The following is a 23,783-nucleotide window of genomic DNA, read 5'->3' on the forward strand; positions in this document are numbered from 1 at the left end:
ACAAGCTCAAGATCAGCTGCAGGGCTGAGCGGAATGCCTCAATACCGTTGCCATAGTAATCAATGTCCAAATCAGTATTCAAATGCTTTATTATTATAATTTTTTATTATTATTTTAGTTAGGTGCATAATTATTTGGACAGTGGCACAGTTTTTGTAATTTTGCCTCTGTACACTACCACAATGGATTTGAAACGAAGCCATCTACATGTGACTGAAGTGTAGACTTTCATCTTTAATTCAAGGGGTTAAACAAAAATATTGCATGAACCATTTAGGAATAATAGCCATTTTTAAACATGGTCCCTCATTTTCAGAGGCTCAAAAGTAATTGGACAATTGACATTTGATCAGTTGCATGGCCAGGTGTGGCCTGTTTCCTCTATTTTTCTTGAAAAATTAAAATTAAATTAAATGATAAAGGGCCTGGAGTGGATTCCAATTGTTAAATTTGCATTTGGTAACTGTTCATGGGAACTCTCAATATGCTATCCAAAGAGCTTAGGATACAAATGGAGTCCATCATTAGGCTGAAAAACAAAACAAACCTATCAGACAGATGGCAGTAACTTAAGGGGTAGCCAAATCAACAAGTTTGGACCTTCTTAAAAAGAAGGAATGCACTGGCAAGCTCAGCCATCCCAAAAGGCCTGGAAGAACACAGAAGACAATTAAAGTGGATGATCGCAGAATTCTTTCCATGGTGAAGAAAACTGCCTTCACAACATCTATCCAGGTTGAGAACACTCTCAAGGAGGTAGGCGTATCATTGTCAAAGTCTACAATCAAAAGAAACCTTCATGAATGTAAATACAGATGGTTTACCACAAGGTTTAAACCAATGGTAAAACTCAAGGACAGAAAGGCCAGATTAGACTTTGCCAGAAAACATCCAAAAAAGCCTACCCAGTTCTGGAACAAAATTCTTTGGGTATATTAAACCAAGATTAACTTTTACCAGAATGATGGGAAGAGAAGAGTATTGAGAAGGAAAGAAACAGCCCATGATCCAAATCATACCACATCATTTGTCAAACATGGTGGAAGCAGTGTTATGGCATGGGCATGTATGGCTGCCAATGGAATTGGGTCACTGGTGTTTATCGATGATGTGACTGCTGATAGAAGTAGCAGGACAATTCTGAAGTGTATAAGGCTATAGTATCTGCTCAGATTCAGCCAAATGCTGCGAAACTAATAGGATGGTGCTTCACAGTACAGATGGATAATGACCCAAAACATAATGCGAAAGCAACCCAAGAGCTTCTGAAGGCAAAGGAATTGAATATTCTTCAATGGCCATGTTAGTCACCTGACCTCAAACCATTGAGCATGCTTTTCACTTACTGAAGACAAAACTGGAGGCAGAATGACCCACAAAAAAGCAGCGACTGAAGGCAAGTGCAGCACGTTGGTTTGTCCAATTACTTTTGAGCCTCTGAAATTCAGAGGCCATGCATAAAAAAAGCTTTAATTCCTAAAGGGTTAATGTGATATTTTTGATAAACCCCTTGAATTAAAACTGAGAGTCTACACTTCAATCAAATCTTGATGGCTTTGCTTCAAATCCATGTTGGTGGTGTACAGAGGAAAAATTACGAAAACTGTCAGTGTCTGGAAAAAATTTGTGAGGATGACCCCCAAAAAGTTGAGTGGCAGACATGCCAAAGGAAACTCACATATCACAAATGAGTTTGGAAAATCACTTGAAAATTGTTCTGCAACTGCTAGAATTTGCTTTTTTTCTATTATGGTTGATGTTAGTGCGACCTGCATGCTTACAAAGTATAATGTTAAAGTCCAATTTTTTTCCAGTAAAATACTATGTGTAGGAAACAAACTGTCACTTCTTATTCAGAATTAAGTAGGAAAAACTCCACCCTCCTGCACCAAATCTTGTTACGAAGCACAGCTTGTTTTTTATCAATTCCTGAAATTTTTGTTAGGTTTCTTTTTGTAAAGCTGCGTGAGATTTTTTTTTGGTGAGAAATCCCACCAGATGGATAGGTTTCTCCAATAATAGTTGTAATAGTTGATCAAATGATATTTTATCAGACAACAACAGCAAACAGTTTGGATGACTGGAAAGAGAGTGGCCACATGCTGTGACACAGCAACTCAGTCCTCACTCTGTAGGAATCTTGTGCGTCTCAACGAGTGAATCACGGTTCTCAGTTTTTGTTGTATCATGTTAGACATGTTTCTTAACCACATCCTCTTTTCCAGTGATGACCAGTTGGAGGATTCAGACAGTGATGAGCATTCCCGATCAGAGTCAATAACAGGTATGACGACTTGACTTTTTGTCATCTAAGGTCTGTTTGCGTCCTTGTTGTTAATTTATAACTTAAGACATATTTGTGTGAATGTGAATATACTTGAAAATGTCCATGTTATAGTGCGCAAAAAGGAAAATCCTCAGACTTCTACTCTTGCTTCTGTTTCAGGCCAGCCATCTCAATGGGAGAACATGGATGTGAGCCTAGGAATGACGGCGCTGAGTGTGCTCCAGCAGCCAGAGAAGCTTCAGTGGGAGGTGGTTGCCAGTGTACTGGAGGACACGGTCAAGGACATGGAGGAGCTGGGTGCCAACCCCTCACTAAGCCAAGCCAAGGCCCACAGTCAGGCCAAAACAAAGGACAACGTCCCTGATCACCACAACATTCCCTTTCCCTGTCTGCTGGCCGGAGGCCTGCTTAGCTATCGCTCAACATCCAGCACCCCTATGGCTGGACCCCTAACCATAGCCCCATCTACAACACGCAGGACCACAGATGGACCTCTAAGGACTCGGGGCCCTGAGCCCTTCCACCCTGGGCCTCAACAGGACCAGGGTCCCATGGAGATGGAGATCTGCAACCCCCAGACTGCAGCCCAGCAGCAGGGCTTCTCTAATCTAGCAGGTTCCCAACCTGTAAGCTCCTCTTCTCTGCAGGATGTGCACAGGAGTATACCCGTGCTGCTACTGTACAGTATCAGAGAGGTGGATGACAAGTCCTCAGGGCAGGTGTTCGCTCAAATGAACATTATGAGCAAGGGGCTCCACGAGGAGGGCTTCACTGTGCCACAGATCATAGAGATGGAGTTTGACACACATGAGCAGCTTCTTCTTCAGGATCCTCCAATCACCTACATTCAGCAGTTTGCTGATGCAGCAACTAATCTTGCAGGGTTAGATGGTCATGTGGACAAATGGAGCACACTGGCTGCAGCGACTGTCTCCGCCCCACCGCGACCTGGAGCACTGGTACAGTGCTTGAGGCTGCCCAAACAGTTGGAAGATGAGAATCTTTATGTGGACTCGATCACGCCCTGCTGGGATGGTGTGCACCTTCTGGTCAGCCTGCAGCCATGTGGCGTTGAATCTTTGAGCGCAACAAGCCAAGTTGAGGCTCTCAACAATCTTAACCGCCTACACTCTGCCCTCTGCAGCCAGCGGAAAGGAGACACCCTACAACCAGTGACCAATGGGGTGGAAGACCACCACCCAGGTGATTCACCGCCTAAGACACCCCTCATCCTGCCACCAGGAGACAAGCAGCAGCAGAGGTCCTCGAGTGGTGGGAGCGGAGGTGGCTATCTTGTGCTCTACAAGCTAAACTACTCCACCCGTATTGTCACCTTGGACGAGGAACCCGTAAAGGTTCAGCAGATCTGGGACCCTTGTGATGCAGTCACCTCTCTTATATTGCTTCCCCCAGATGTGCTTGATAGCAGGGAAGATGACAGTGAAGAACCTCCTGAGGAGGCTCTCCACTCCGCTCCAAAAAATGGCTTGTCTGGGTTTGGAACAGGCCTGACAGGTTCTGCCGGCTCGGGAACTGGGACTGCATGTGGAGCAGCCACAACCAGCAGCAGTGCTACTGTCACTAGTCCCTCCACCTCTGCCTCTAGCCCCAAAGACTGCAAGCGGTTAGAGGTGGCAGGCCTGGGCCACCTGGTGGTGACCACACGGGCTGGGTACATTATGATTCTAGACCTGTCCACATTGGAGGTCCTGGCCAAGGTGGAGCCGCCTAAGAAGGAGGGGTCAGCAGAGGAGGCAGACCCCTTTGTATCAGTTACCTATTGCTCTGGGACCGATCGCCTTTGTGCCTGCACCAAAGGTGAGTGTTTTGTTTCTGGACCTTTTTGGCTGCATACAGCAGTGCTGTTGACTACTGGAATGGAGAGGTTGGCTTTAAGTTGTTGTGATTTTTTTTTTTTTTTTTTTTTTTTTTTTTACTTGATTGTGTTTCCTGTATTGTGTTCAACTCTCAGGTATTCAGTAATAGCAAGGCTTTTTCATTGACAAAATTTAGAATGTTTTCTATTTTAAGAATTACTTTAAAGAATAAGGCTGGTGTTATTCTATAATTTTCTTGTCAGTAATTTGATGAAAAGACCAAAACGATTAGTGTGTTAGTCCATCTCTCAATACCTTCTGACTTCCCTAGCGTGCCTGTGATACTCAGCCACAAGCCAATTAGTTCATCACTGAAGATGTGAATGTTTCCTCAGACAGGAGAAATCAGAGCCATTGTTGGGGCCTATTTTTTTTATCTGCGGATTAATCCACATTTGGTGCTCCAGTCAGTAGGTCTGGCAGCAGAATTGTCTGTGGGATTGAGTAAATAAAGAAATAAAATACAGTGAGTGTTCATGTTAATTAAGGAACAGTGCAATAGTGTGGCTCACTGATGTGTTTTTAATAGTTTTTGGACAACAGTGGAGCACAGGCTTTGGATACACACGATTCTTGTTAGTAGGATCAATTGTCTTTTTATGGTATTTTTTGACAGCAAGAAAAATATCATCAGCGTTTTTTTGTATGTGCACTTTGTTGGATGCACCATTAAACCATCAAATTACTGCCAAGGTCCATGACCACATTTACTGGTACTGAATGAAGTTATGCTAATATCAAATGTTATAATAAACCAAACTTTTTTAAATTAATTCAGCAAATACTGTTATGTAAATTGTTAATTTGGATTTAACAAGTGATTTATACCTTTTGAAAAATCCTTTACTTCAATTGGAAAGTTTAATGTCAAGCCCTGCTGTAGAATAAATGTCTTCTTACGATATTTTTATGCTAATTAAAATTATATACATAATTCACTGTATTCGTATATTGTAGTGGTTCAGCACCTCCAGGTAGATTATTATTCATTTTGTTTCTACTCTCCTCTGAAGGTGGAGAAATTCATTTCCTTCAAATTGGAGGTGTGTGTGACGATATAGATGATGGAGACATGTTTATTGATGGCCCCATTTCTAAAGGGGCTGAACTGCTGCTTGAGGGGGCCAAGCTTTCCTCCAACCCTTCTAGCCCAGGGATCACAGGTAGAACTGACACAAGACACTCGGTCATTAATTCTTCACATTGGGTTTGGCGTATCACACCACATGGTCTGATGGTAATCCAGACACAATACAGTGTTCAGTTCTTCAGCTTCTCTGTGATACTGTTCTATTTGCTGAATCTGATGCTCCACACTTGTTTCCCAACTGGCCTTTGTGCAGGAGTGGACCTCCTGCTGGACCAACCGCTGACCACGGAGAGCCTGATGTCACTGGTGGAGCTGACACGCTTCGAGACACTGATCCCCCGCTTCTCAGCCACAGTACCACCATGTTGGGTGGAGGTGCAGCAAGAGCAGCAGCAGCGACGCCACCCGCAGCATCTTCACCAGCAACACCACGGAGATGCAGCCCAGCACACCCGCACCTGGAAGCTTCAGAGTGATAGGTAGCCTTAAACACTAGATATTTTGATGTTTGACAGCTGATGAAAAGGGATCTAAGGGCTTTTTCTATGAGTGCTCTACAAGTGGCTTTTAAATTGTGAGGCACACCTCCCTTGAGGTGCACACATGGAGAGATGTGAGGCAAAGATATAGCATGAGTGAAAGGGACAGGTGAATGCCATCGTTCTGAAAATAATGGGAAGCTAGTGTTTGTACAGTAGTTTGGCTTGCTGATTTGGCCCACTTACCAACAATTGTAGCAGCCCTGACTGTGACACAGCTCGTGGAGGCAGTTAAGTTACTGTAAAAACCTCAGCACCCATTTGCTACAGGTTGCATCAAAAATTGCACTACTTCAGTCATTACTCTGTTAAATCTGAAAACACAGCCATGATACACATATAGTCCTGGTTGAATTTATTGACACCCCTACATTTTAAGTAAAGAATCTAGAATATCTTAAGAAATAAATTCAAATAAATCAATTTTGTATTATCAGAATATTTATTAAAATGTCCAAAGTTACTCAGCAAAACCAACAAAAAAATGCGTATATATAGTGAAATACAAAATACATGCTTGACACAGTTATTGGCAGCCTTTTGATTAATTTAAATTAGTTCCTCAAACCAAATAAAAATCAAATAAGACTCATCTGTGCTTAATTTTTTGTATTCACATGACCTGAATTAACCAATGAATGATGAAAGCCAAGGAGGACATCTCTATTGAAAGAGAGGCACAAAAAGCCAAGACTAATGTTTGCAATAACTTTCATAGATAAACCACTGTCTCTCTGGGACACTGTTCTATGGACAGATGAAACCAAAGTAGAGCTCTTTGGGAATGCAGTGTATTAGTTTGATTTTAGGCAATAAAATGGAGCCCATAAGGAAAAGACCACCCTACCTACAGTATGAAAACATGGTGGAGGTTCTATCATGCTGTGGGGCTGCTTTAACGCCTCTTGTACTGGAGACATTGAATGTATGAGAAGAATGATGAAATCAGAAGATTACCAAGGAATTTTAGTGAGTAAATGTGTTACCCAGTGTCAGATAACTAGGTTTGAGGCGATGGCCTTGGGTTTATCAACACGATAACAACCCAAAGCACGGGTCCAGCAGCACAAAAGAATAATTTAAAATGAAAAGATGGACTATTTTAAACTGGCCAACAAGGACCAACTAAATATTAGTGAAAGGTGCCACTAAATATTTCTGGGGTACATTTTGTGTTTGTATTATTTCACTGTTATGAAATATTATTGTTTTTTTTATTTTTTTTGTTTTAATTTTCTTTCATTCAGTAACCTTGGGTATATAAATATTTTGATTATACAGAATTGGTTAATTCTACATTTATTTATGAAGATCTTCTAAACTCTGTACTTGAAATTCAGGGGTGCCGATAATTTCAACCAGGAGTGTTTTAGATTCAGTTTGCTTACTTACGTCCGTGTACTGTATGTCCGTTATGTCCTTGGCAAATAAACGTCCGTAAGTCTGCTGAGAAATCAGTGGAAAAAAGACACTCCCCATAACTCCAGAACTTGCCCGAGAATCATCACGTTTTTAACTTTTCGTCAATATCAAAGTAATCCAGTGATAGTTGTCTGTACACCCATGGGCACATGCACATTGCAAACAGCAACTACCAATAGCTAATCCAAATACTATTAATGGTACCAGTTTGCCAGAATGTAAACAAAAAGAGGCTTAAAAAAACAGAGCTCAAGTTGTAGTCTGCAGTGTAATTCAGTGAATCCATGACAGCTTTATATTCACTGTTTACATCCCCCTACAGCCCCCAAATTATGAGAACTGTAGTTCCAGAAGTTAGAACATGATTATCCCCCAAATAGAAGAAAGACAACGAATAGGGTTGGCAGTTGTCTTAATTTTGTCTTGTTGGGCACCCACAGTGTCAGACTTTTAAAAAAAGCCTCCTTTAATTAAACATTTAAGCAGTTGGTGACCTGTTTTCTCTCTGCAGCTCCAGCTGGGACGAACATGTGTTTGAGCTGGTGCTGCCGAAAGCCTGCATGGTGGGCCATGTGGATTTTAAGTTTGTCCTGAATGCCAACATCGTCAACATTCCTCATATCCAGGTCACTTTACTGAAGAACAAAGCACCCGGGCTGGGCAAAGTCAATGGTGAGGACACTCCTTTGACATGTATCCCTTAGGAAATATTTTAATCACGCAAATAAACCTGGTAGAGTATATTGTTTTCTGCATCTACAGTGTTTTGAAAAGGGATATCATGTATTTTTTGCAGATAAGGTGTTGGAAGATGTTCTTTTTGTCTTTCCAGTATCAGCTAAAATGAACTGAGATTTTTTGTTTGTAGCTATAGTAGCTTCTTGGGTATTTTGTTCTTACCAGGTAAGATTGATAGGAGCAGAAAAACTGTCTGTCTGAATGTTGCTTCTGTTGTCTTTAACAGAGACGGCGGTGGACAGACAGATCTCCTTCCCCCTCTCAAATGTCCTCCATGCCAATGGGGAGAGGAATGGCCAGCCTGTATTGCATGACTTCACAGAGGACATCCAGTTCATGGACGTAGAGGAGACATCAGGTAAAGAATTCAAACTGTTTAGTTTTAGAATAGTTTTATTTTGGATTCATAAGTCTTGAGGTTTTTCAAAGCATTTAATTAATTTCAAAAGTAAATATATTGATATGAGTGCATGACTGCCACCAAAATGACATTTCCCTTTATCAGCGTTAAAGCCAAGACAATCAAATTTCTAAGGAACTATGTCAAAATGACATGAGTTCATTAAAATTGTTTTTCTGTACTTTTTGTGTTTCTTCATCTGTAAGCTATGTGATAAGTTGCATTTTTTTGGATGAACATGATACTAGTTGAATTTTAAGACTGATCTGATGTCAATTCATGGCAACAATTTCATCTTTTGAAGTCAGAAGTAAAAACGCACTGTTAACGTTCCAGAGTAACCTACCAGGAATATGAGCTTGCATGTATTTGATTAGCCACTGCAGAATCCAGTTGGCTGACACTGTGTTGCCTTTCAGCAAATGTTAAGCAAAGTCCAACTTTTTTAATAGATGACTTTTGGATTTTTTTTCCTTGGCCCCCTGCATAACAAACAGTCTAGTGTTCAGTGGGTCATATGATCTAAAATTTTGACCCTGTGTAAAGAATGTGTTTGAATCAGCTGTTATTTTTTGGTTATACATGTCATGAATTAAATTGGAGGACAAATTTTGACTTGATGCTTGCTTACAATGTATTGAATATTGTGCATTCTTATTCGTAGTCTCTGGTTTTTCATTAGCTCTGTTTAGGAAGAAACGGGCAGGGACTGCCATCTTGCAGTGAATTAGGGCAGAAGGTTCTGAAACTGTTAAATGTGAGTCTTACCTGCCCTGATTAAAATAGTGGTTCGTATGTTTGTTGTAGGCTCCATGCTGTGTCCATTCCTAGAGGACCACAAGGAGGACATTCTGTGTGGTCCAGTGTGGCTGGCCAGTGGCCTGGACCTTTCTGGCCATGCGGGCATGCTTAGCCTCAGCAGTCCCAAACTGGTCAAAGGTAATAATTGTCCTTTCTACCTGTGTGAATTCACTATCTGATCCTCACCTGATTACAAACTCACAGTTAAGGTTTTTGTGCTCAGGTAGAGGATATCAAGAATCATCTATGAGGTTGTGAGTGCATCAGTGTCTCTCAGTTGTCCTGTTCCTCCCTCCCCTGTAGGTATGGCTGGAGGGAAATACCGCTCCTTCCTGGTTCACATTAAAGCAGTGAGTGACAAAGGCACGGAGGAGAGCCCCCGGCCTTTGGTTAGAATGCCCAGTGCAAAGCCCCAGGGCACCAAAGCCCACTCACTGTCCACCCTGCTGCAACGGGCTCAGTCCTCCAAGGTACAAATTCACAGTCTTTAGTTTTGTTAAGCATGTTTTTTTTTCTCTCAATAAGTCTTCTACTGCAAGGCTAATTGTACATATTTTAAAAGGTAAACAAGAGAGTCAAAATGAGCCTTGTTTATTGTAAACAATGTCCATTACATACATGCCAACTCTATGTGTAATAAACGGGGAAAAAGTTTTAAAATCAGCAACTTCTGCTTTCAAGTAAAGCCAGTGTTTCTGCTATATACATTTCGCAGTGGTGGCCCTCCGCTGAAAACATATTGCCTCTGCTGCAATGCCATAAAGTTGCATGACTCTGCAGAGGGCTTTTAATTTTTATACAGCAAGTGGAGACATTGCATGACAGCCAGCCGAGGTCAGAGGGAGAAAGAGAAAGAAAGAGGTAGACTTAACTAGCTAACATTTAGTTAGATAGATTTTTATTAGTTAGGTACAACAAAACCCTTCATAGTTTGACTGGCCCATTCCTGACAGTAGTATTAATTTTGTCAACTATTTTAGACTTAGTCTCAGTCCTGAGATAAAATTCCTTGTTAGTATTAGTAATATATAGTCAACCTGGTCCTTTTTATTTTTAGTCTAGTCTTACTCGCCAAAAACACTTGACCTTCTAGTCTTTTTATAGTCATCAAAAGATTAGTTGACAAAAATGTTGTGAAACGTTTTGACAAACTGCTTTCATGTAAGATTAAATCCAATGGATTTTAGGCTAAAAGAAATTTAGAATGAAAATAAACCAATTACAGGTCGTATGATTTAAGAATGCAGCTTTGCAGTGAGGGTGTCTGGTCAGATTTGATTAATTTAAGCAGTGACTCCTGACATGAAAGTGGTTTAAACGATGAAGTCTGGAAAAGATGCAAAAACATTAGCAAACCCAATGCAATCTAACTCTTGCAATATGAGTCAGTCATTGCTGTGATTTTACTTGCTGTTTGATAACACAAACCCTGAGAAACCAGAAAAGAGGAAACCCATCAGGATACCAGGACAGCCTTGCAATAAATCTCACTCTTATATTGTTCAGTTTTGTCAGGACTGTGCCAGAAAGGTGTTTATTTTATTTTGTAATTTTGTAGGCTTCAGTGGTTGTGTTGTACTGGATTGTGTTATACTCATACAGTAAGTGCATGGAAAAGGTTGTACACTACCATTGTAATAAATTTGTAAAGAAAATATTTGGAACATCTTTGCACACAACACAAGCTAAGTACTAGACAGCTGTCTACTGTCCATCACACTTTATTCAAACCCAAAACCAATCCTCTACATTATATACTGTGCATTTTAATAACCAGTAGAGGTTGCAAATTGATTACGGTTAGTTGTTATGGACCCTTTCAAAATCGACAAAACCTGACTGTCAAATGTGTATGGCAATTAAGTCGTGCATGCTTAAGCATGGATAGCAAGTTCAACACACCGGAATAAACAAACTTATCGTAAGGAAAAGGTTGGCCAACTTAGGCTACTAACTTTTAAATGAGGCTGAGCCCCCATCTGCAGGCAATGAAGCAATGTCCCATTGTTGTGAAATGTTAATTCATAACGTTGTCTCACTGCTTTTAGTAGTTGGCTTAATACAGCTTTAAAAGTAATGTAACATTATTTCACATCTTAACATTACCTCAGTTTCTGTTTGGCATTCCTTGAGGTGTCTCCTCAAGTTTGCGGTATTCTTCCCAACGATTTTGTATCTGTAGGTCTTCCCTCCTGACAATTTAATTTTTTTAGTTTACACCACAAAATTTTTTTCTCTAAATCGCATTATTTTTGAAGTGGGTCCAAATGTATACCTGTCCTTTATGATCAAGCACTGCTGTTCTTTTCCTGTCACCGTATGTTGTCAAAGTTTCTGCATATCAGTTTTCATTAAAAAGTGTAACACTAATTGACATAGTGGCACTACCCAGACACAGTCACATTCATTCAATTGTTTATTTCTTTTGTGTGTGTGTGTGTGTGTGTGTGTGTGTGTGTGTGTGTGTGTGTGTGTGTGTGTGTGTGTAGGAGAAGGTTTCTGCTGTAAAAACGGAGACAGCAGCACCCTCAAAGAAAGTAGAAAACCTGCGAGGCTGTGACCTGCTACAAGAAGTTTCAGTCACGATCAGAAGGTTCAAAAAGACGTCGATAACCAAAGAAAGGTCAGATCACTGCTGAAGGATGGGTTATCATTATATTCTGTTGTCTCTACCTCACGCAGTGGAGCAGTCAACTTTAAACTTGAAATTCATCATCGTGTTGTGATTTTCAGGGTCCAACGCTGTGCCATGCTGCAGTTCCCAGACTTCCATGAAAAGCTGCTGGACACGCTGTGTCAACGGACAGAGGGCAGCCAAGCCACTGAGCATGCCCAAAGCCTCATCCTGGACATCTTGTGCTGGCTGGCTGGGGTTTTCTACAACGGACCTTGCAGGTAGGACTAAAGCTGGAGCACACAGCAAATAAGGCAGTATTATCTAGGACATCAAGGTTGCACATTACTTCCACTTTTACTTTTTACGTAGACAAATTATAAATCTTGTCTTTTTTTTTTTTTTTTAGCTTACGAGAAGGAAAAGAGGGCCTGCTAGCAAAAACCCGGACACGGCTAACTGATATTGTACGGGTGTGTTTCTTCGAGGCCGGCCGGAGCATAGCGCACAAATGTGCTCGTTTTCTTGCACTTTGTATTAGGTAAGTAAGATGTTTTAATCAGCGTTGATGCTTTTAGCTCTTTTTTCCACTAAGGAAACTTTATGACCCCGTAAACCTGGAGCTTCACATAACGTGAACCTGTAAGAATCTGAAAGGTCATAGGTTCTAGGTTCTATCTTTTTTTCCACTGTGTTCGTCTAGATTGTTTTGATTATACAGCACATTACTGAAAAGGTGACACCGTAAGGTGACACTAGGGAAAATGTAATTTTTATGCACTGCTTGGTAGGCTACTTTGGCGAGTGCAGTTCAGTTGTGGGAGAGAATAAAGGATAAAATGGAGCTAATAGAGATTTTGCTTTACATTTATACACTCACCAAGCACATTATGAGGAACACACACCATACTAATACTCGGTAGGGCCTCCTTATGCTCTCAAAATAGCCTCCCTTCTTTGTGGCATGGATTCCAGAAAATGTTCAAAATATTCCTTTGAGATTCTGGTCCATGTTGACATGATTGCATCACATCATTTCTGTCGATTTGTCAACAGCGCATTCATGCTGCCAATCTCCTGTTCTACTGCATTCCAAAGGCGTTGGGGGGGCCACCGAAGTACACTGAACTCATTGTCATGTTCATGAAACCAGTTTGAGAGGATTTTTGTTTTGTGACATGGTATCACGGTATGGTGTTATCATGCTGGAAGTAGCCATTAGAAGACGATAACTTGTGGGCTTGAAGGGATGCACATTGTCAGCAACAATGCTCAGCTAGGCTTTGGCAGTCAAACCATGATTGATTGGAATTACGGGGCCCAAAGTGTGCCAAGAAAACGTTCCCCACAACAGTACAGCACCACCAGCAGCCTAGACTGTTGACACAAGACAGGTCGGGTTCATAGATTACCGCTTTTGATGCCCAATTCTGACCCTACAATCTGCATGGCTCAACAGAAACCAGTTTCATCAGACCAGGCTACATTTTTACAGTCTAAAACTGTCCCACTTTGGTGAGCCTGTGCCAGCTGCAGTCTCAGATTTTGGTTCTTGGCTGACAGGAGTGGAACCTGAAGTAGTTTTCTGCTGTTGTAGCCCATCCTCGTCAAGATTGGACGTGCTGTTCATTCTGAGCTACTTCTCTGCCCACCACAGTTGTAAAGATTGGTTATCTGAGTTACCTTGACATTTCTGTCAGCTCCAACCAGTCTGGCCACTCTCCACTTATCTCTCTCATTAACAAGGCTTTTTCTTGTTTTTTGGCACATATTTGAGTAAGTGCTTGACACTGTTGTGTATGACAATCCCAGAAGATAAGCAGTTTCAGAAATACTCAAACCAGCCCGTCTGGTACCTACAATCATGCCATGGTCAAAGTCACTGAGATCACATTTTTCCCCCATTCTGATTTTTGACGTGAACATCAACTGAAGCTCCTGACCTGTAACTGCATGATATTATGCATTGCACTGTTGCCACGATTAGCTGATTTAATAATTGCATGAATAAGCAGGTGTGCAGGTGTTCCTAATAAGGTGCTTGGTGAGTGTGTGTGATGACTTTTAATGTCAGTATTATAAAATCAACAAAAAAAACCCAACTGAGGGGAAGGGAAAAGAATAGAGCAAAAAAAGAAAACCCAGGTCAAGCAACAGACCAGCTCACGCACTGCTGACCAGCTTTCCAGAGCTAGGTGTGTCCCTAGGGACGTGTCAACTGCCCAGAAGGACGCTGCTGGTGCTTCTCTGTCTGCTGATTTGCTCCTTAATCCAAAGACGGAGAGGTGATGGTGAAGAATCTGGTGGAGAACAGACTGCTGGATGCAGCACAATCATTTCTGAGCTTTTTTTTTTCCTCTTCAAGAGAAAATAAAATATAACGGTGTAGTGAATGGTCACACTGCCCCACTACTTAGTAGAAAAAAATGTTCACTACTGGAAATGTTACTGATTTTGAAAATATAAACACTACCCGAATGTTACTGGGAAATATAATTTAAAAAGGAACTTACTCCCCAATACTATGCCCAGCCCACAGTTTAGAGACAAATGCAGAACAAGGCAGCAAAACCTGCCTCAGTACTCGCAATCAGATTATTGCCTCTTAATTGAAACACAATTCCTTGTAGTGCTTATCTAAATACATGTCCATCATTAATAATTGCTGTATTTACCATGTTGCAAACCAGCTGTTGTATTCCGCCCCCCTGAGCGTACCTGAACTTGGATTTAGTACCGCCACCTGAGCAGTGCTGAAATTTAGGCTGAGGAACTCACCAGCTAAGCGGGGGGAAGTATAGTAGATACTAAAGCACAACAACATACCTTAATTTATGGGTCATTAAGTTCTTGTAGTGGAACAAGCCTATTTGATGAAGGAGTTATTCTTTCTTGATAACTTGTACATTTTGGGTTTATATGGCAATAATAATGAAAATGCTGTTTTATTTCTTGCTATAGCAATGGAAAAGGAGACCCAAGTCAACAGGGTTTTGGTGCGAGTCTTCTGAAGTCTCTGCTAGACAATATGTCTTACTTGCCTGCAGCAGCAACAGGTGGTAAGTTACTGAACAACAATACAGAGCAACGTACATCACCTTTCCATTGTTTCTTTTCCACAGTTTTCATTTTCTGATCTCTCTCTCTCCTGTCTGCTGTTTGCTTTTAGGTTCAGTGTTCTGGTACTTTGTGTTGCTGAACTATGTAAAGGAGGAAGACCTGGCAGGCTGCAGCACTGCCTGCGCCTCTCTGCTTACTGCCATCTCTCGACAGTTGCAGGACCGCCTCACCCCACTGGAGGCACTGCTGCAGACCAGGTACTTCTTCAAATATTCAGTTCAAGAGTGACATGTAGAGTTAGGTCTATAAATATTTGGAAAGTGACACAAGTTTTGTAATTTTACCTCTGTATACAACCACAATGGATTTTAAACAAAGCCATCAAGATATGATTGAAGTTTAGACTGTTAAACAAAGTGTAGACTTTGTTAAACCCATTGAATTAAAGCTGTAGCTTTAATACAATGGGTTTAACAAAAATATCACATTAACCGTTAAGTAATTACAGCCATTTATATACATAGGCTCAAAAATAAATGGGACAATCAGTTTAATGGCCAGGTATGGCTTATTCCCTCGTTATTTCATGACAAATTAAGCAGATAAAGTCTCGAGCTGATTCCAAGTGTTGAATTTGCATTTGGTTGCTATTCATGGGAACTCTTAATATGCAGTCCAAAGACGTGTTGATGCAAATGAAGGAGGCCATCATTGGAGTCAAAAAAACAAAACAAACCTCTCAGACAGAGAGCAGAAACTTAAGGAGTGCCCAAATCCACAATTTGTGACACTCTTAAAAAGACGAAATATACTGGAGAGCTCAGCAACACCAAAAGGCCTGGAAGACCACGGAAGACAGTTAAAGTGGATGATTGCAGAATTCTTTCCATGGTGAATAAAAACCCTTCACAACATCTATCCAGGTCAAGAACACTCTCAAGGAGGTAGATGTATTATTGTCAACATCTACAATCGAGACGCCTTCATGAATGTAAATACAGAGGTTCACCACAAGGTGCAAACCACTGGTAACACTCAAGAACAGAAAGGCCAGATTAGACTTTGCTAGAAAATATCTAAAAAAGCCTACCCAGTTCTGGAACAAGATTCTTTGGGTATATTAAACCAAGATTAACCTTTACCAGAATGATGGGAAGAGAAGAGTATTCAGAAGGAAAGGAACAGCCCATGATCCAAAGCATGCCACATCACTTGTCAATCATGGGTCGAGGCAGTGTTATGGCATGGGCATGTATGGTTCCCATTGGAACTGGGCCAATGGAACTGGGTCACTGGTATTTATTGATGATGTGAGTACAGTACAGATGGATAATGACCGCACACATAATGTGAAAGCAACCCAAGAGCTTCTGAAGGCAAAGAAATTGAATATTTTTCAATGGCCAAGTCAGTCATCTGACTCAGCCCAATTGATCATGCTTTTCACTTACTGAAGACAAAACTGGAGGCAGGAAGACCCAAAGAAACAAGCAGCAACTGAAAGCAGTAAAGCCCTGGCAAAGCATCTCAAGGAAAATCAGCATTTGGTGATGTCCATGGGTTCCAGACTTCAGGTAGTCATTGATTGCAAAGGATTTTCATCCAAGAATTTAAAAAATAATCCTTATATTTATAATTATGTTGATTATCACAATTACTTTTGAACCTCTGAAATTGAGGGACTATGTATAAAATTGGCTGTAATTCCTAATGCGATATTTTTGTCAAACCCCTTGAATTTAAGCCGAAAGTCTACACTTCAATCACATCTTGATGGCTTTGTTTCAAATCCATTGTGGTGGCCTACCAAGGCAAAATCACGCAAATTGTGTCACTGTCCAAATACTTATGGCCCTAACTGTAGATCTTTGACTAAATGTCTGAAACCCTGTGTAACAGATTATGATTATTTATACATGCATTCAATCCCTGTATGATATGAATATATTGAAACAATTTACAAGCTGTTTTGGTCCAAATACTTACGGACCTAACTGTATGCTCTGTAGCCTCTGTAAACAGCATTTGATCCTGTTTCTGAAGTTATTCTTAGTAGATGCAAGTAATTCCAACTGCTGATGAGGTAACCCATTTATACTGCTTTTGTATTGCCTTGTTAGGAGTCTCCTTATAATGCAATATTCCTAAATGCAAGCCTCTCCTTCATTTCCCTCCAGGTATGGCCTGTACAGCTCTCCTTTTGACCCGGTGCTCTTTGACTTGGAGGTTAGTGGTTCCTCCTGTAAGAATGCCTTAAACAGCAGCATCGGAGTCCAATCAGATGAGATTGACCTCTCTGACATTCTTTCAGGTATGCAGTTATTGACAGTGCTACAGCCATGTTATTCTGTTGACTTTCTTAACATGGAATAAAGATAGATAAATTAGAAAGTCAGACAGAGTGCAAAGAATGTGACCTAAAATATGAAATAACTTTATTTAACTTTATTTTAACTTATACATTACATTTGGTCATTTAATATCAGAGAACTTTGTATAAAAAGGGCTCCAGTTCCTGCAGTGGCAACACTTAAGTGTCACACCCTGCAATGGAAATGACACACCTTTCTTGCGGTGGCAACGCATTTGTGCCACAGCATGGCATGTGTTGTAATATAGTGATGTCTGTAGGTAGTGCTCAGCTATCACAGGTTGTTTGCAGTATGTAGAGAGGACAGAGAGGGGATCTGAAGGAGAGACAGCCGCCTCTTGTTCCTTCAGTTGCTCATAGTTTGATGGCCGCTGTTAGACAATATCCAGTTTACCAGGAAATAAAAACCATACTTGTTAAAATACATGCCAAAAATCTGTTTTTAAAAAATGTTTTATTTTTTTAACTGACACTCTGTTGCTGTAATTGCACTCTGTTGCTGTTGACTGTGTTGTATGTCATACTGCTGCTACTGCTTTATTCACGTTTGTGTGTGTGTCCACTGGGTCCATGAGCCACTGATCAACGCAGCTTTTTTTCTCAGATCTGCTGTCTATACTTGCCGGGTCTCTTTCTGCCGGCCTTGCATCTCTAGTTGAACTCTGAAGTTCATTTGAGAATTTATATACACTAAATCCCTGTGACTATTGAGAGTTGAATTAAAATTATTCTTCACTAGTGCATTTAAAACAGCAGAACTCATTTTTCTTACATGTTACTAGAGACACACACAGCAAACAGACCCAGAGAAGGAGGGTGCGAAATCTCTGTGCAGGAGAATCAAGCTGTTGCTGCAGACAGACCTTTTATTTTGATATATTATTATGTTGTTATGAAAACAAAGATCATTGCCAAACCCTACTTTGTGTCCCATAATCTGATTTAAAAGTCAGGATAATATTTGACCTTGTTTTTTTGTGAGGAAAAACCCCCACTATGTGTTGCTACAATCAGAGAAAAAGTGACGCACATTCACACCTGTAGTCTCTTGTCTTGGAAATCTTATCGGGGAAGATCTAGGGGGTTGTTGGAGGAATTATTTTATTATTATCCAGATCTTAAACCTTCCTCATTTTTACAGTGGAGATCCAGCTTTCCCATGATATGCTCTCATAATTTGCCATGACACACACTCATAAATTCTCTGTGAGGTTTTCTGCGACCACACAGTATAGCTGTTTTCTTTAACCTTTGTTTGTTTATAGTTTATAGTTTATTTTTAGACCTTTCAGGACTTCATGATTAGAAAAAGAGATTTAATGGATGTCTCAGTCAGCAGTGTGGGAGTTTAGCTCTTTGAAAATGTCGTTTTGACATGTACAGAAAGCAGCCTTTTTTGTACATTTAAATACTTTGCATGGACAAAAAAGTTTTGATGTCCAACCCATCAAATTGAAAGAACGTGTTTCATTGTTTAACTAATGGCCCATCAGTGCGATTCTCCTCGGCGTAGGCGCCCAACCCCCACAAAGCCGGCAGACGTACTTGTGGATGTTTGTATCCGAAATGGCTGAAATTAGAACACAAAACATTAAGCATTTTATTTATAATTTTTTTTCTTAATTGCACCATTTATTATATATTAATTATTGTGTAAAAAAATTAAACTCACTGCAAAATACTGTATATCCTAAACTAGAGGTGAAGTATTAAAAAAATCAGTCCATAAAATGTAAACTTCTGCCTGGACAGAAGTTATGAGGCATCTCAGAATCACTTCCACAGATGACTACAGCCTGATTTTGTACTGCTGCAAATCATTATTTTATAATCCCGACATTGTCAAATAAAATCAGCATAAAAAGGTTAATGACAACAGCTTTGCGATCTATTATATCAACATTCAAACGTATTGAGTACATATCACAGATATCTTAGAGACAGATTGATGGATGTCATAAGGACTGTTTTTTGCATCTGGACTTGTTTTAAGCTCACCACCCACTTTGTGAGTGAGAAATTTAAGCTTTCTTCTAGTTTCATAACAGATTTGGGTATACTTAGCTTTAATTCACAACAGGAATGATGAGAGAGGCAGCTTAACTGAAAGCTCTGACAATACTCGCGGATCGCCAAATCCACACACAATAATCACACATAGTTGTACAAAACATGACATGAAAGCAGATCATGAACCATGGTACATAAAAACACCCTGCACATGTACAGAATTAGTCATGTATACACATTATTGACAGCAGAGAAACACATACACTGACTAGGGCAGAGCTGCACACACATTTAGAAAGACCGATGACTAGTCAGTGAATTTAACTTTTGATATTTTTAATGGTTATTTATCAGTGTTTTGAGACTTCTGGTGGAGCTCAGGTCTGTTTTTGGGGAGTTAAGCCTCCTGGCTACTCTGTAATTCTAAAACCGGCTTAGATCACTCGAAGATCACGTACTGCATTATAAAACTCAATACAGTGAACAATGATGGATGTGTCTGTGGAGAAAGAACATTCAGCCAAGCCAAAACTCACTTCTGTTCTGTTCATCAAAAGTGACCTTGAGTTTTTTTCAAGCCCCACAAGGGTAAGCTGAAATAAATGTAAAACCAGGATTAGAAAAAAATAAAAAAGACCGGTCCTGGCTGCTCCCCCAAAAAAGTGAGACAGCCCAGTACTGAAGTGTTAGCCTGTTAAACCTCTGTTCTTTCCTCTGCCGACTACATGATGTAGTTGTTCTCATTTACATATCTATCTGTTTCTGTTGTCAGACTAGTGAACAAAGAAGAAAAAGGCTAGTAATTTAATTGCAACTCAAATGTCCAATGTCATTCCCAAGTTCCTGCACCGTGGTGGTACAAAGCTGTTAAAAGTCCGTTCTTTCACTGTCAGTGGTTACCTCTACTGTGTATTAATGCAGCTGAATTGAAGATATGGTTTAACTAATTTACAAGATTTTCTGTTTTTGGTGTCAGACATGAGAGTGGATAAGAAATACATAGAAATAGATTTGGTCTCAGCATACTATTGTGAACCAGAAATTATTGCAAGCTGGTTTCTGATCTAAGTTTTTTTTGTTTTGTTTTTGTTTTTCTTTTTTTTCTGCAAACATTGTCTGACAACATAAATACAGGTTTATAACCGCAGTTTTGTGATACAGTATATCACATTTAAAATGAGTGTTCACAGAAGTTGTCCTCTTAACTGTAGTCTACATTGTTTAATAATTCAGTGACTTGTGTTACTGTAACAATGTTAAATACAGTTAGGTCCATAAGTATTTTGACAGGGACACAATTTTCTTAATTTTGCCTCTGTACACCACCACAATGGATCTGAAAGGAAGCCATCAAGATGTAATTCAAGTGCAGACTTGAGCTTGCTTTTGCAATATGTTTTGGGTCATTATCCATCTCTACTATTAAATACCGTCCTATCGGTTTTGCAGCATTTCGCTGAAACTGTGTAGATACTATAGCCTTATACACTTCAGAATTCATCCTGCTACTTCTATCAGCAGTCACATCATCAATAAACACCAGTGACCCAGTTCCATTGGCAGCCATACATGCACATGCCATAACAATGGCTCCACCATGTTTGACAGATGATGTGGTGGCTGTGGCTCATGGGCTGTTCCTTTCCTTCTCCATACTTTTCTCTTCCCATCATTCTGGTAAAAGTTAATCTTGGTTTAATCTACCCAAAGAATTTTGTTCCAGAACTGGGTAGGCTTTTTTTAGATGTTTTCTGGCAAAGTATAATCTGGTCTTTCTGTTCTTGAGTGTACCGAGTGGTTTGCACCTTGTGGTAAACCTCTGTATTTACATTCATGAAGGCTTCTTTTGATTGTAGACTTTGACAATAATACATCTACCTCCTTGAGAGTGTTCTTGACCTGGATAGATGTTGTGAAGTTTTTTTATTCACCATGGAAAGAATTCTGCAATCATCCACTTTAACTGTCTTCCATGGTCTTCCAGGCCTTTTGGTGTTGTTGAGCTCTTAAGTGCATTCCGTCTTTTTAAGAGTGTTGCAAATTGTGGATTTGGGCACTCCTTAAGTTTCTGCTCTCTGTCTGATAGGCTGAAAAAAAAAAAAAAAAACCTTACGATGATGACACCTCTTCGGACTGCATATTGAGAGTTCCAATGAACAGTTACCAAATGCAAAGTCAACTCTTGGAATCAACTCTAGATTTTTTATCTGCTTAAGAGACTTAACTGTAGATCTTTGACTAAATGTCTGAAACCCTGTCTAACAGATTATGATAATTTATACATGCATACAATCCCTGTATGATATGAAATACATTGAGACATTTTACAGGCTGTTCTTGGGTCTCCTCACTGTAGCAACATAAAAGTAGTGATGAGGGAGAATTTGTGACACCTGGTGGCAGATAAGAGCACAACATGTTGGATTTTATGATGATAGTGCAGAGTTGAAGTATGCTGCATGTTTACCATAGCAACCATGCGTGGCTGCCACAAAAACCCTGTGGTGGAAAGTATGACACATTTAAGTGCTGCCACTGTATACTGCTCATCTGTAATGGATGTAAACACCCTCAAAACTGAAAGAAAGAACTTTAACTTCATGATCATTCTTGTGTTTTAACTACAATGTGCTGGAGTACAGGGCTAACACAACACAAAATTTGTCACTGTTCTTATGGATTGCACTGCATTGATATTGCTTTGCTTCATCTGTAACTCTTATTCATGATGGCAAATAAGTCTTATTACTATAAATATTACCATTATTATTATTATTATTAGGTTAATTTAATTTTGTTAAAATGAAAGCACATTATTTAACCAGCAAAATTGCATCTAAAGTTTCAGAGCTTAATGATACACTGTATGTAAGCCCATAAAGTGCTGCTGTTTGCTGGACATAATTTAGCTAAACTATATATTTTTATTTCACTACTAGTTGTGAAATGGAAGAAAGCTGGGGAGAGTTGTACATTCATTTTTAAAGCTGCACCATACAACTACTGAAAATCCAGCTAGCGCAAGCATGAGGTTCAAAAGCAGGCAACTCCACTCCTCCCAATGACACTAGGTCACTGAAGCCTTTGACAGCACATCTCTACATTAAAATGCTTTTTGGAGCATATTTCAACTAATAACATTACAATATATAATATATTATATTCTGTAGCTTTAAATGACATTCCTGAAGCGCAGATGTTTTCTTGAAGGTTTTTTTTTTTGTGTTGGGTGTCCTACAGGAAATGGAAAAGTAAGCAGCTGTGCAGCAGCAGAGGGCAGCTTCACTGCATTAACAGGACTCCTGGAGGTGGAGCCTTTGCACTTTACTTGTATCTCCACTAGCGATGGCACACGTGTTGAACGAGATGATGCAAGCATGTTTACTGGTACACACTATTCATCTTTCATTTAATCATTTTGTAGCTCAAGTTTCAGTGTATGAACTGGTCATTGCCTGAACCTCTATTCTTAAACCATAGTGAGCACGTTTGGCGTGACCCCGGCGGTGGGCGGCCTCTCTACAGGAACAGTCGGTGAAGCTTCTACAGCTCTGAGTTCTGCGGCTCAGGTGGCACTCCAGTCGCTGTCCCACGCCATGGTGTCAGCGGAGCAGCAGCTGCAGGTTCTGCAGGAGAAACAACAGCAGCTGCTGAAGCTGCAGCAGCAGGTGAAAGACCATCTTACTGTTAAATAGCCCTTTTTGCTCTGCAGGAACCTAACATAACCTAAAGTAGCATTTAGTCACTGTTGCAGGTACTGCTTTTTTTCCACTGTTCTCTGCACACCTTGGGGACGAGTTCCTGGAACTAAATCTGGGCACTGCTCATGAGGTGATACCAAATGCAAATTCCAGGTACTTTAAAGGTACCCCATTGGAGTTTTTTTTTTATTTTTTTTATAAACAAACAAAAGTGAAGTTTACATTCAGTGTTACTCACCAATATGCATTGTGTCTATTCTTGAGGTTTAATAAATGCATCAGTTGTTAATTCCTTCCTCATAAATTAGTATGAATTAAATGTCATGAACAAAGCTTCCCAGATTGTAAGTGTTCCTTCTAACCCTTTGCACTTGGAACTTATACCCTTAGGGAGGTTCTATAGACAAGTAAGAGGCACCTGAAATGTGTACAGGAAGTCCTTCTCACCAAATGCAATCACGATGCTGAGGGCATAGTTTTTTTTTTTGTGTTTTTTTTTTTAACTTAACGAAAATCTAGCTCCTGTGACTTTTATTTCATTTATGCATTTTACATTTTGTTACTGCTGTGTTCCTGTGCTCACCATCATCCTATATTGTCAGCTACCCTTAGTGCTGTTTTTAATGCTATGTTGTGAAGCAAAAAATAATTTTCCACAATGTGGACAATAAAATTCGTAACTAACGAACAAACTAAACATTTGCAAAACCGATTTTTAAAAAAAGTATTTTTAAGCCAGCATTGTTGACATCCCTGTTACTAGCGGTCAGTTGTCTTCTTCCCTGCCTGTTCTAGCACAATGCAGCATATCTTGGGTTGTAACTGCCACCTGTAGATCAGTGAAATAGTCTCACACCATTGGTAGGACTTTGT

The 23,783-nt window shown here is 40.1% G+C and overlaps 1 protein-coding gene across 1 annotated transcript in view; it reads left to right on the top strand.

Moving 5' to 3' along the window:
- The window catches only part of birc6 (baculoviral IAP repeat containing 6), a 164,381-nt gene that overhangs the window by 16,054 nt on the left and 124,544 nt on the right, over positions 1-23,783 (top strand). Inside the window, exons 4-19 of the mRNA XM_040139786.1 lie at positions 2,159-2,284; positions 2,447-4,105; positions 5,178-5,327; positions 5,508-5,733; positions 7,727-7,887; positions 8,180-8,311; positions 9,161-9,292; positions 9,458-9,624; positions 11,644-11,777; positions 11,888-12,049; positions 12,178-12,309; positions 14,730-14,827; positions 14,938-15,085; positions 17,006-17,139; positions 22,450-22,596; positions 22,690-22,877. Coding sequence (XP_039995720.1) covers positions 2,159-2,284; positions 2,447-4,105; positions 5,178-5,327; positions 5,508-5,733; positions 7,727-7,887; positions 8,180-8,311; positions 9,161-9,292; positions 9,458-9,624; positions 11,644-11,777; positions 11,888-12,049; positions 12,178-12,309; positions 14,730-14,827; positions 14,938-15,085; positions 17,006-17,139; positions 22,450-22,596; positions 22,690-22,877 — 3,896 coding nt within the window. The remainder of the gene's footprint in view (positions 1-2,158; positions 2,285-2,446; positions 4,106-5,177; positions 5,328-5,507; positions 5,734-7,726; positions 7,888-8,179; positions 8,312-9,160; positions 9,293-9,457; positions 9,625-11,643; positions 11,778-11,887; positions 12,050-12,177; positions 12,310-14,729; positions 14,828-14,937; positions 15,086-17,005; positions 17,140-22,449; positions 22,597-22,689; positions 22,878-23,783) is intronic.

Source organism: Xiphias gladius, chromosome 11, assembly GCF_016859285.1.
Source record: "Xiphias gladius isolate SHS-SW01 ecotype Sanya breed wild chromosome 11, ASM1685928v1, whole genome shotgun sequence".
Lineage (NCBI taxonomy): Eukaryota > Metazoa > Chordata > Actinopteri > Istiophoriformes > Xiphiidae > Xiphias > Xiphias gladius.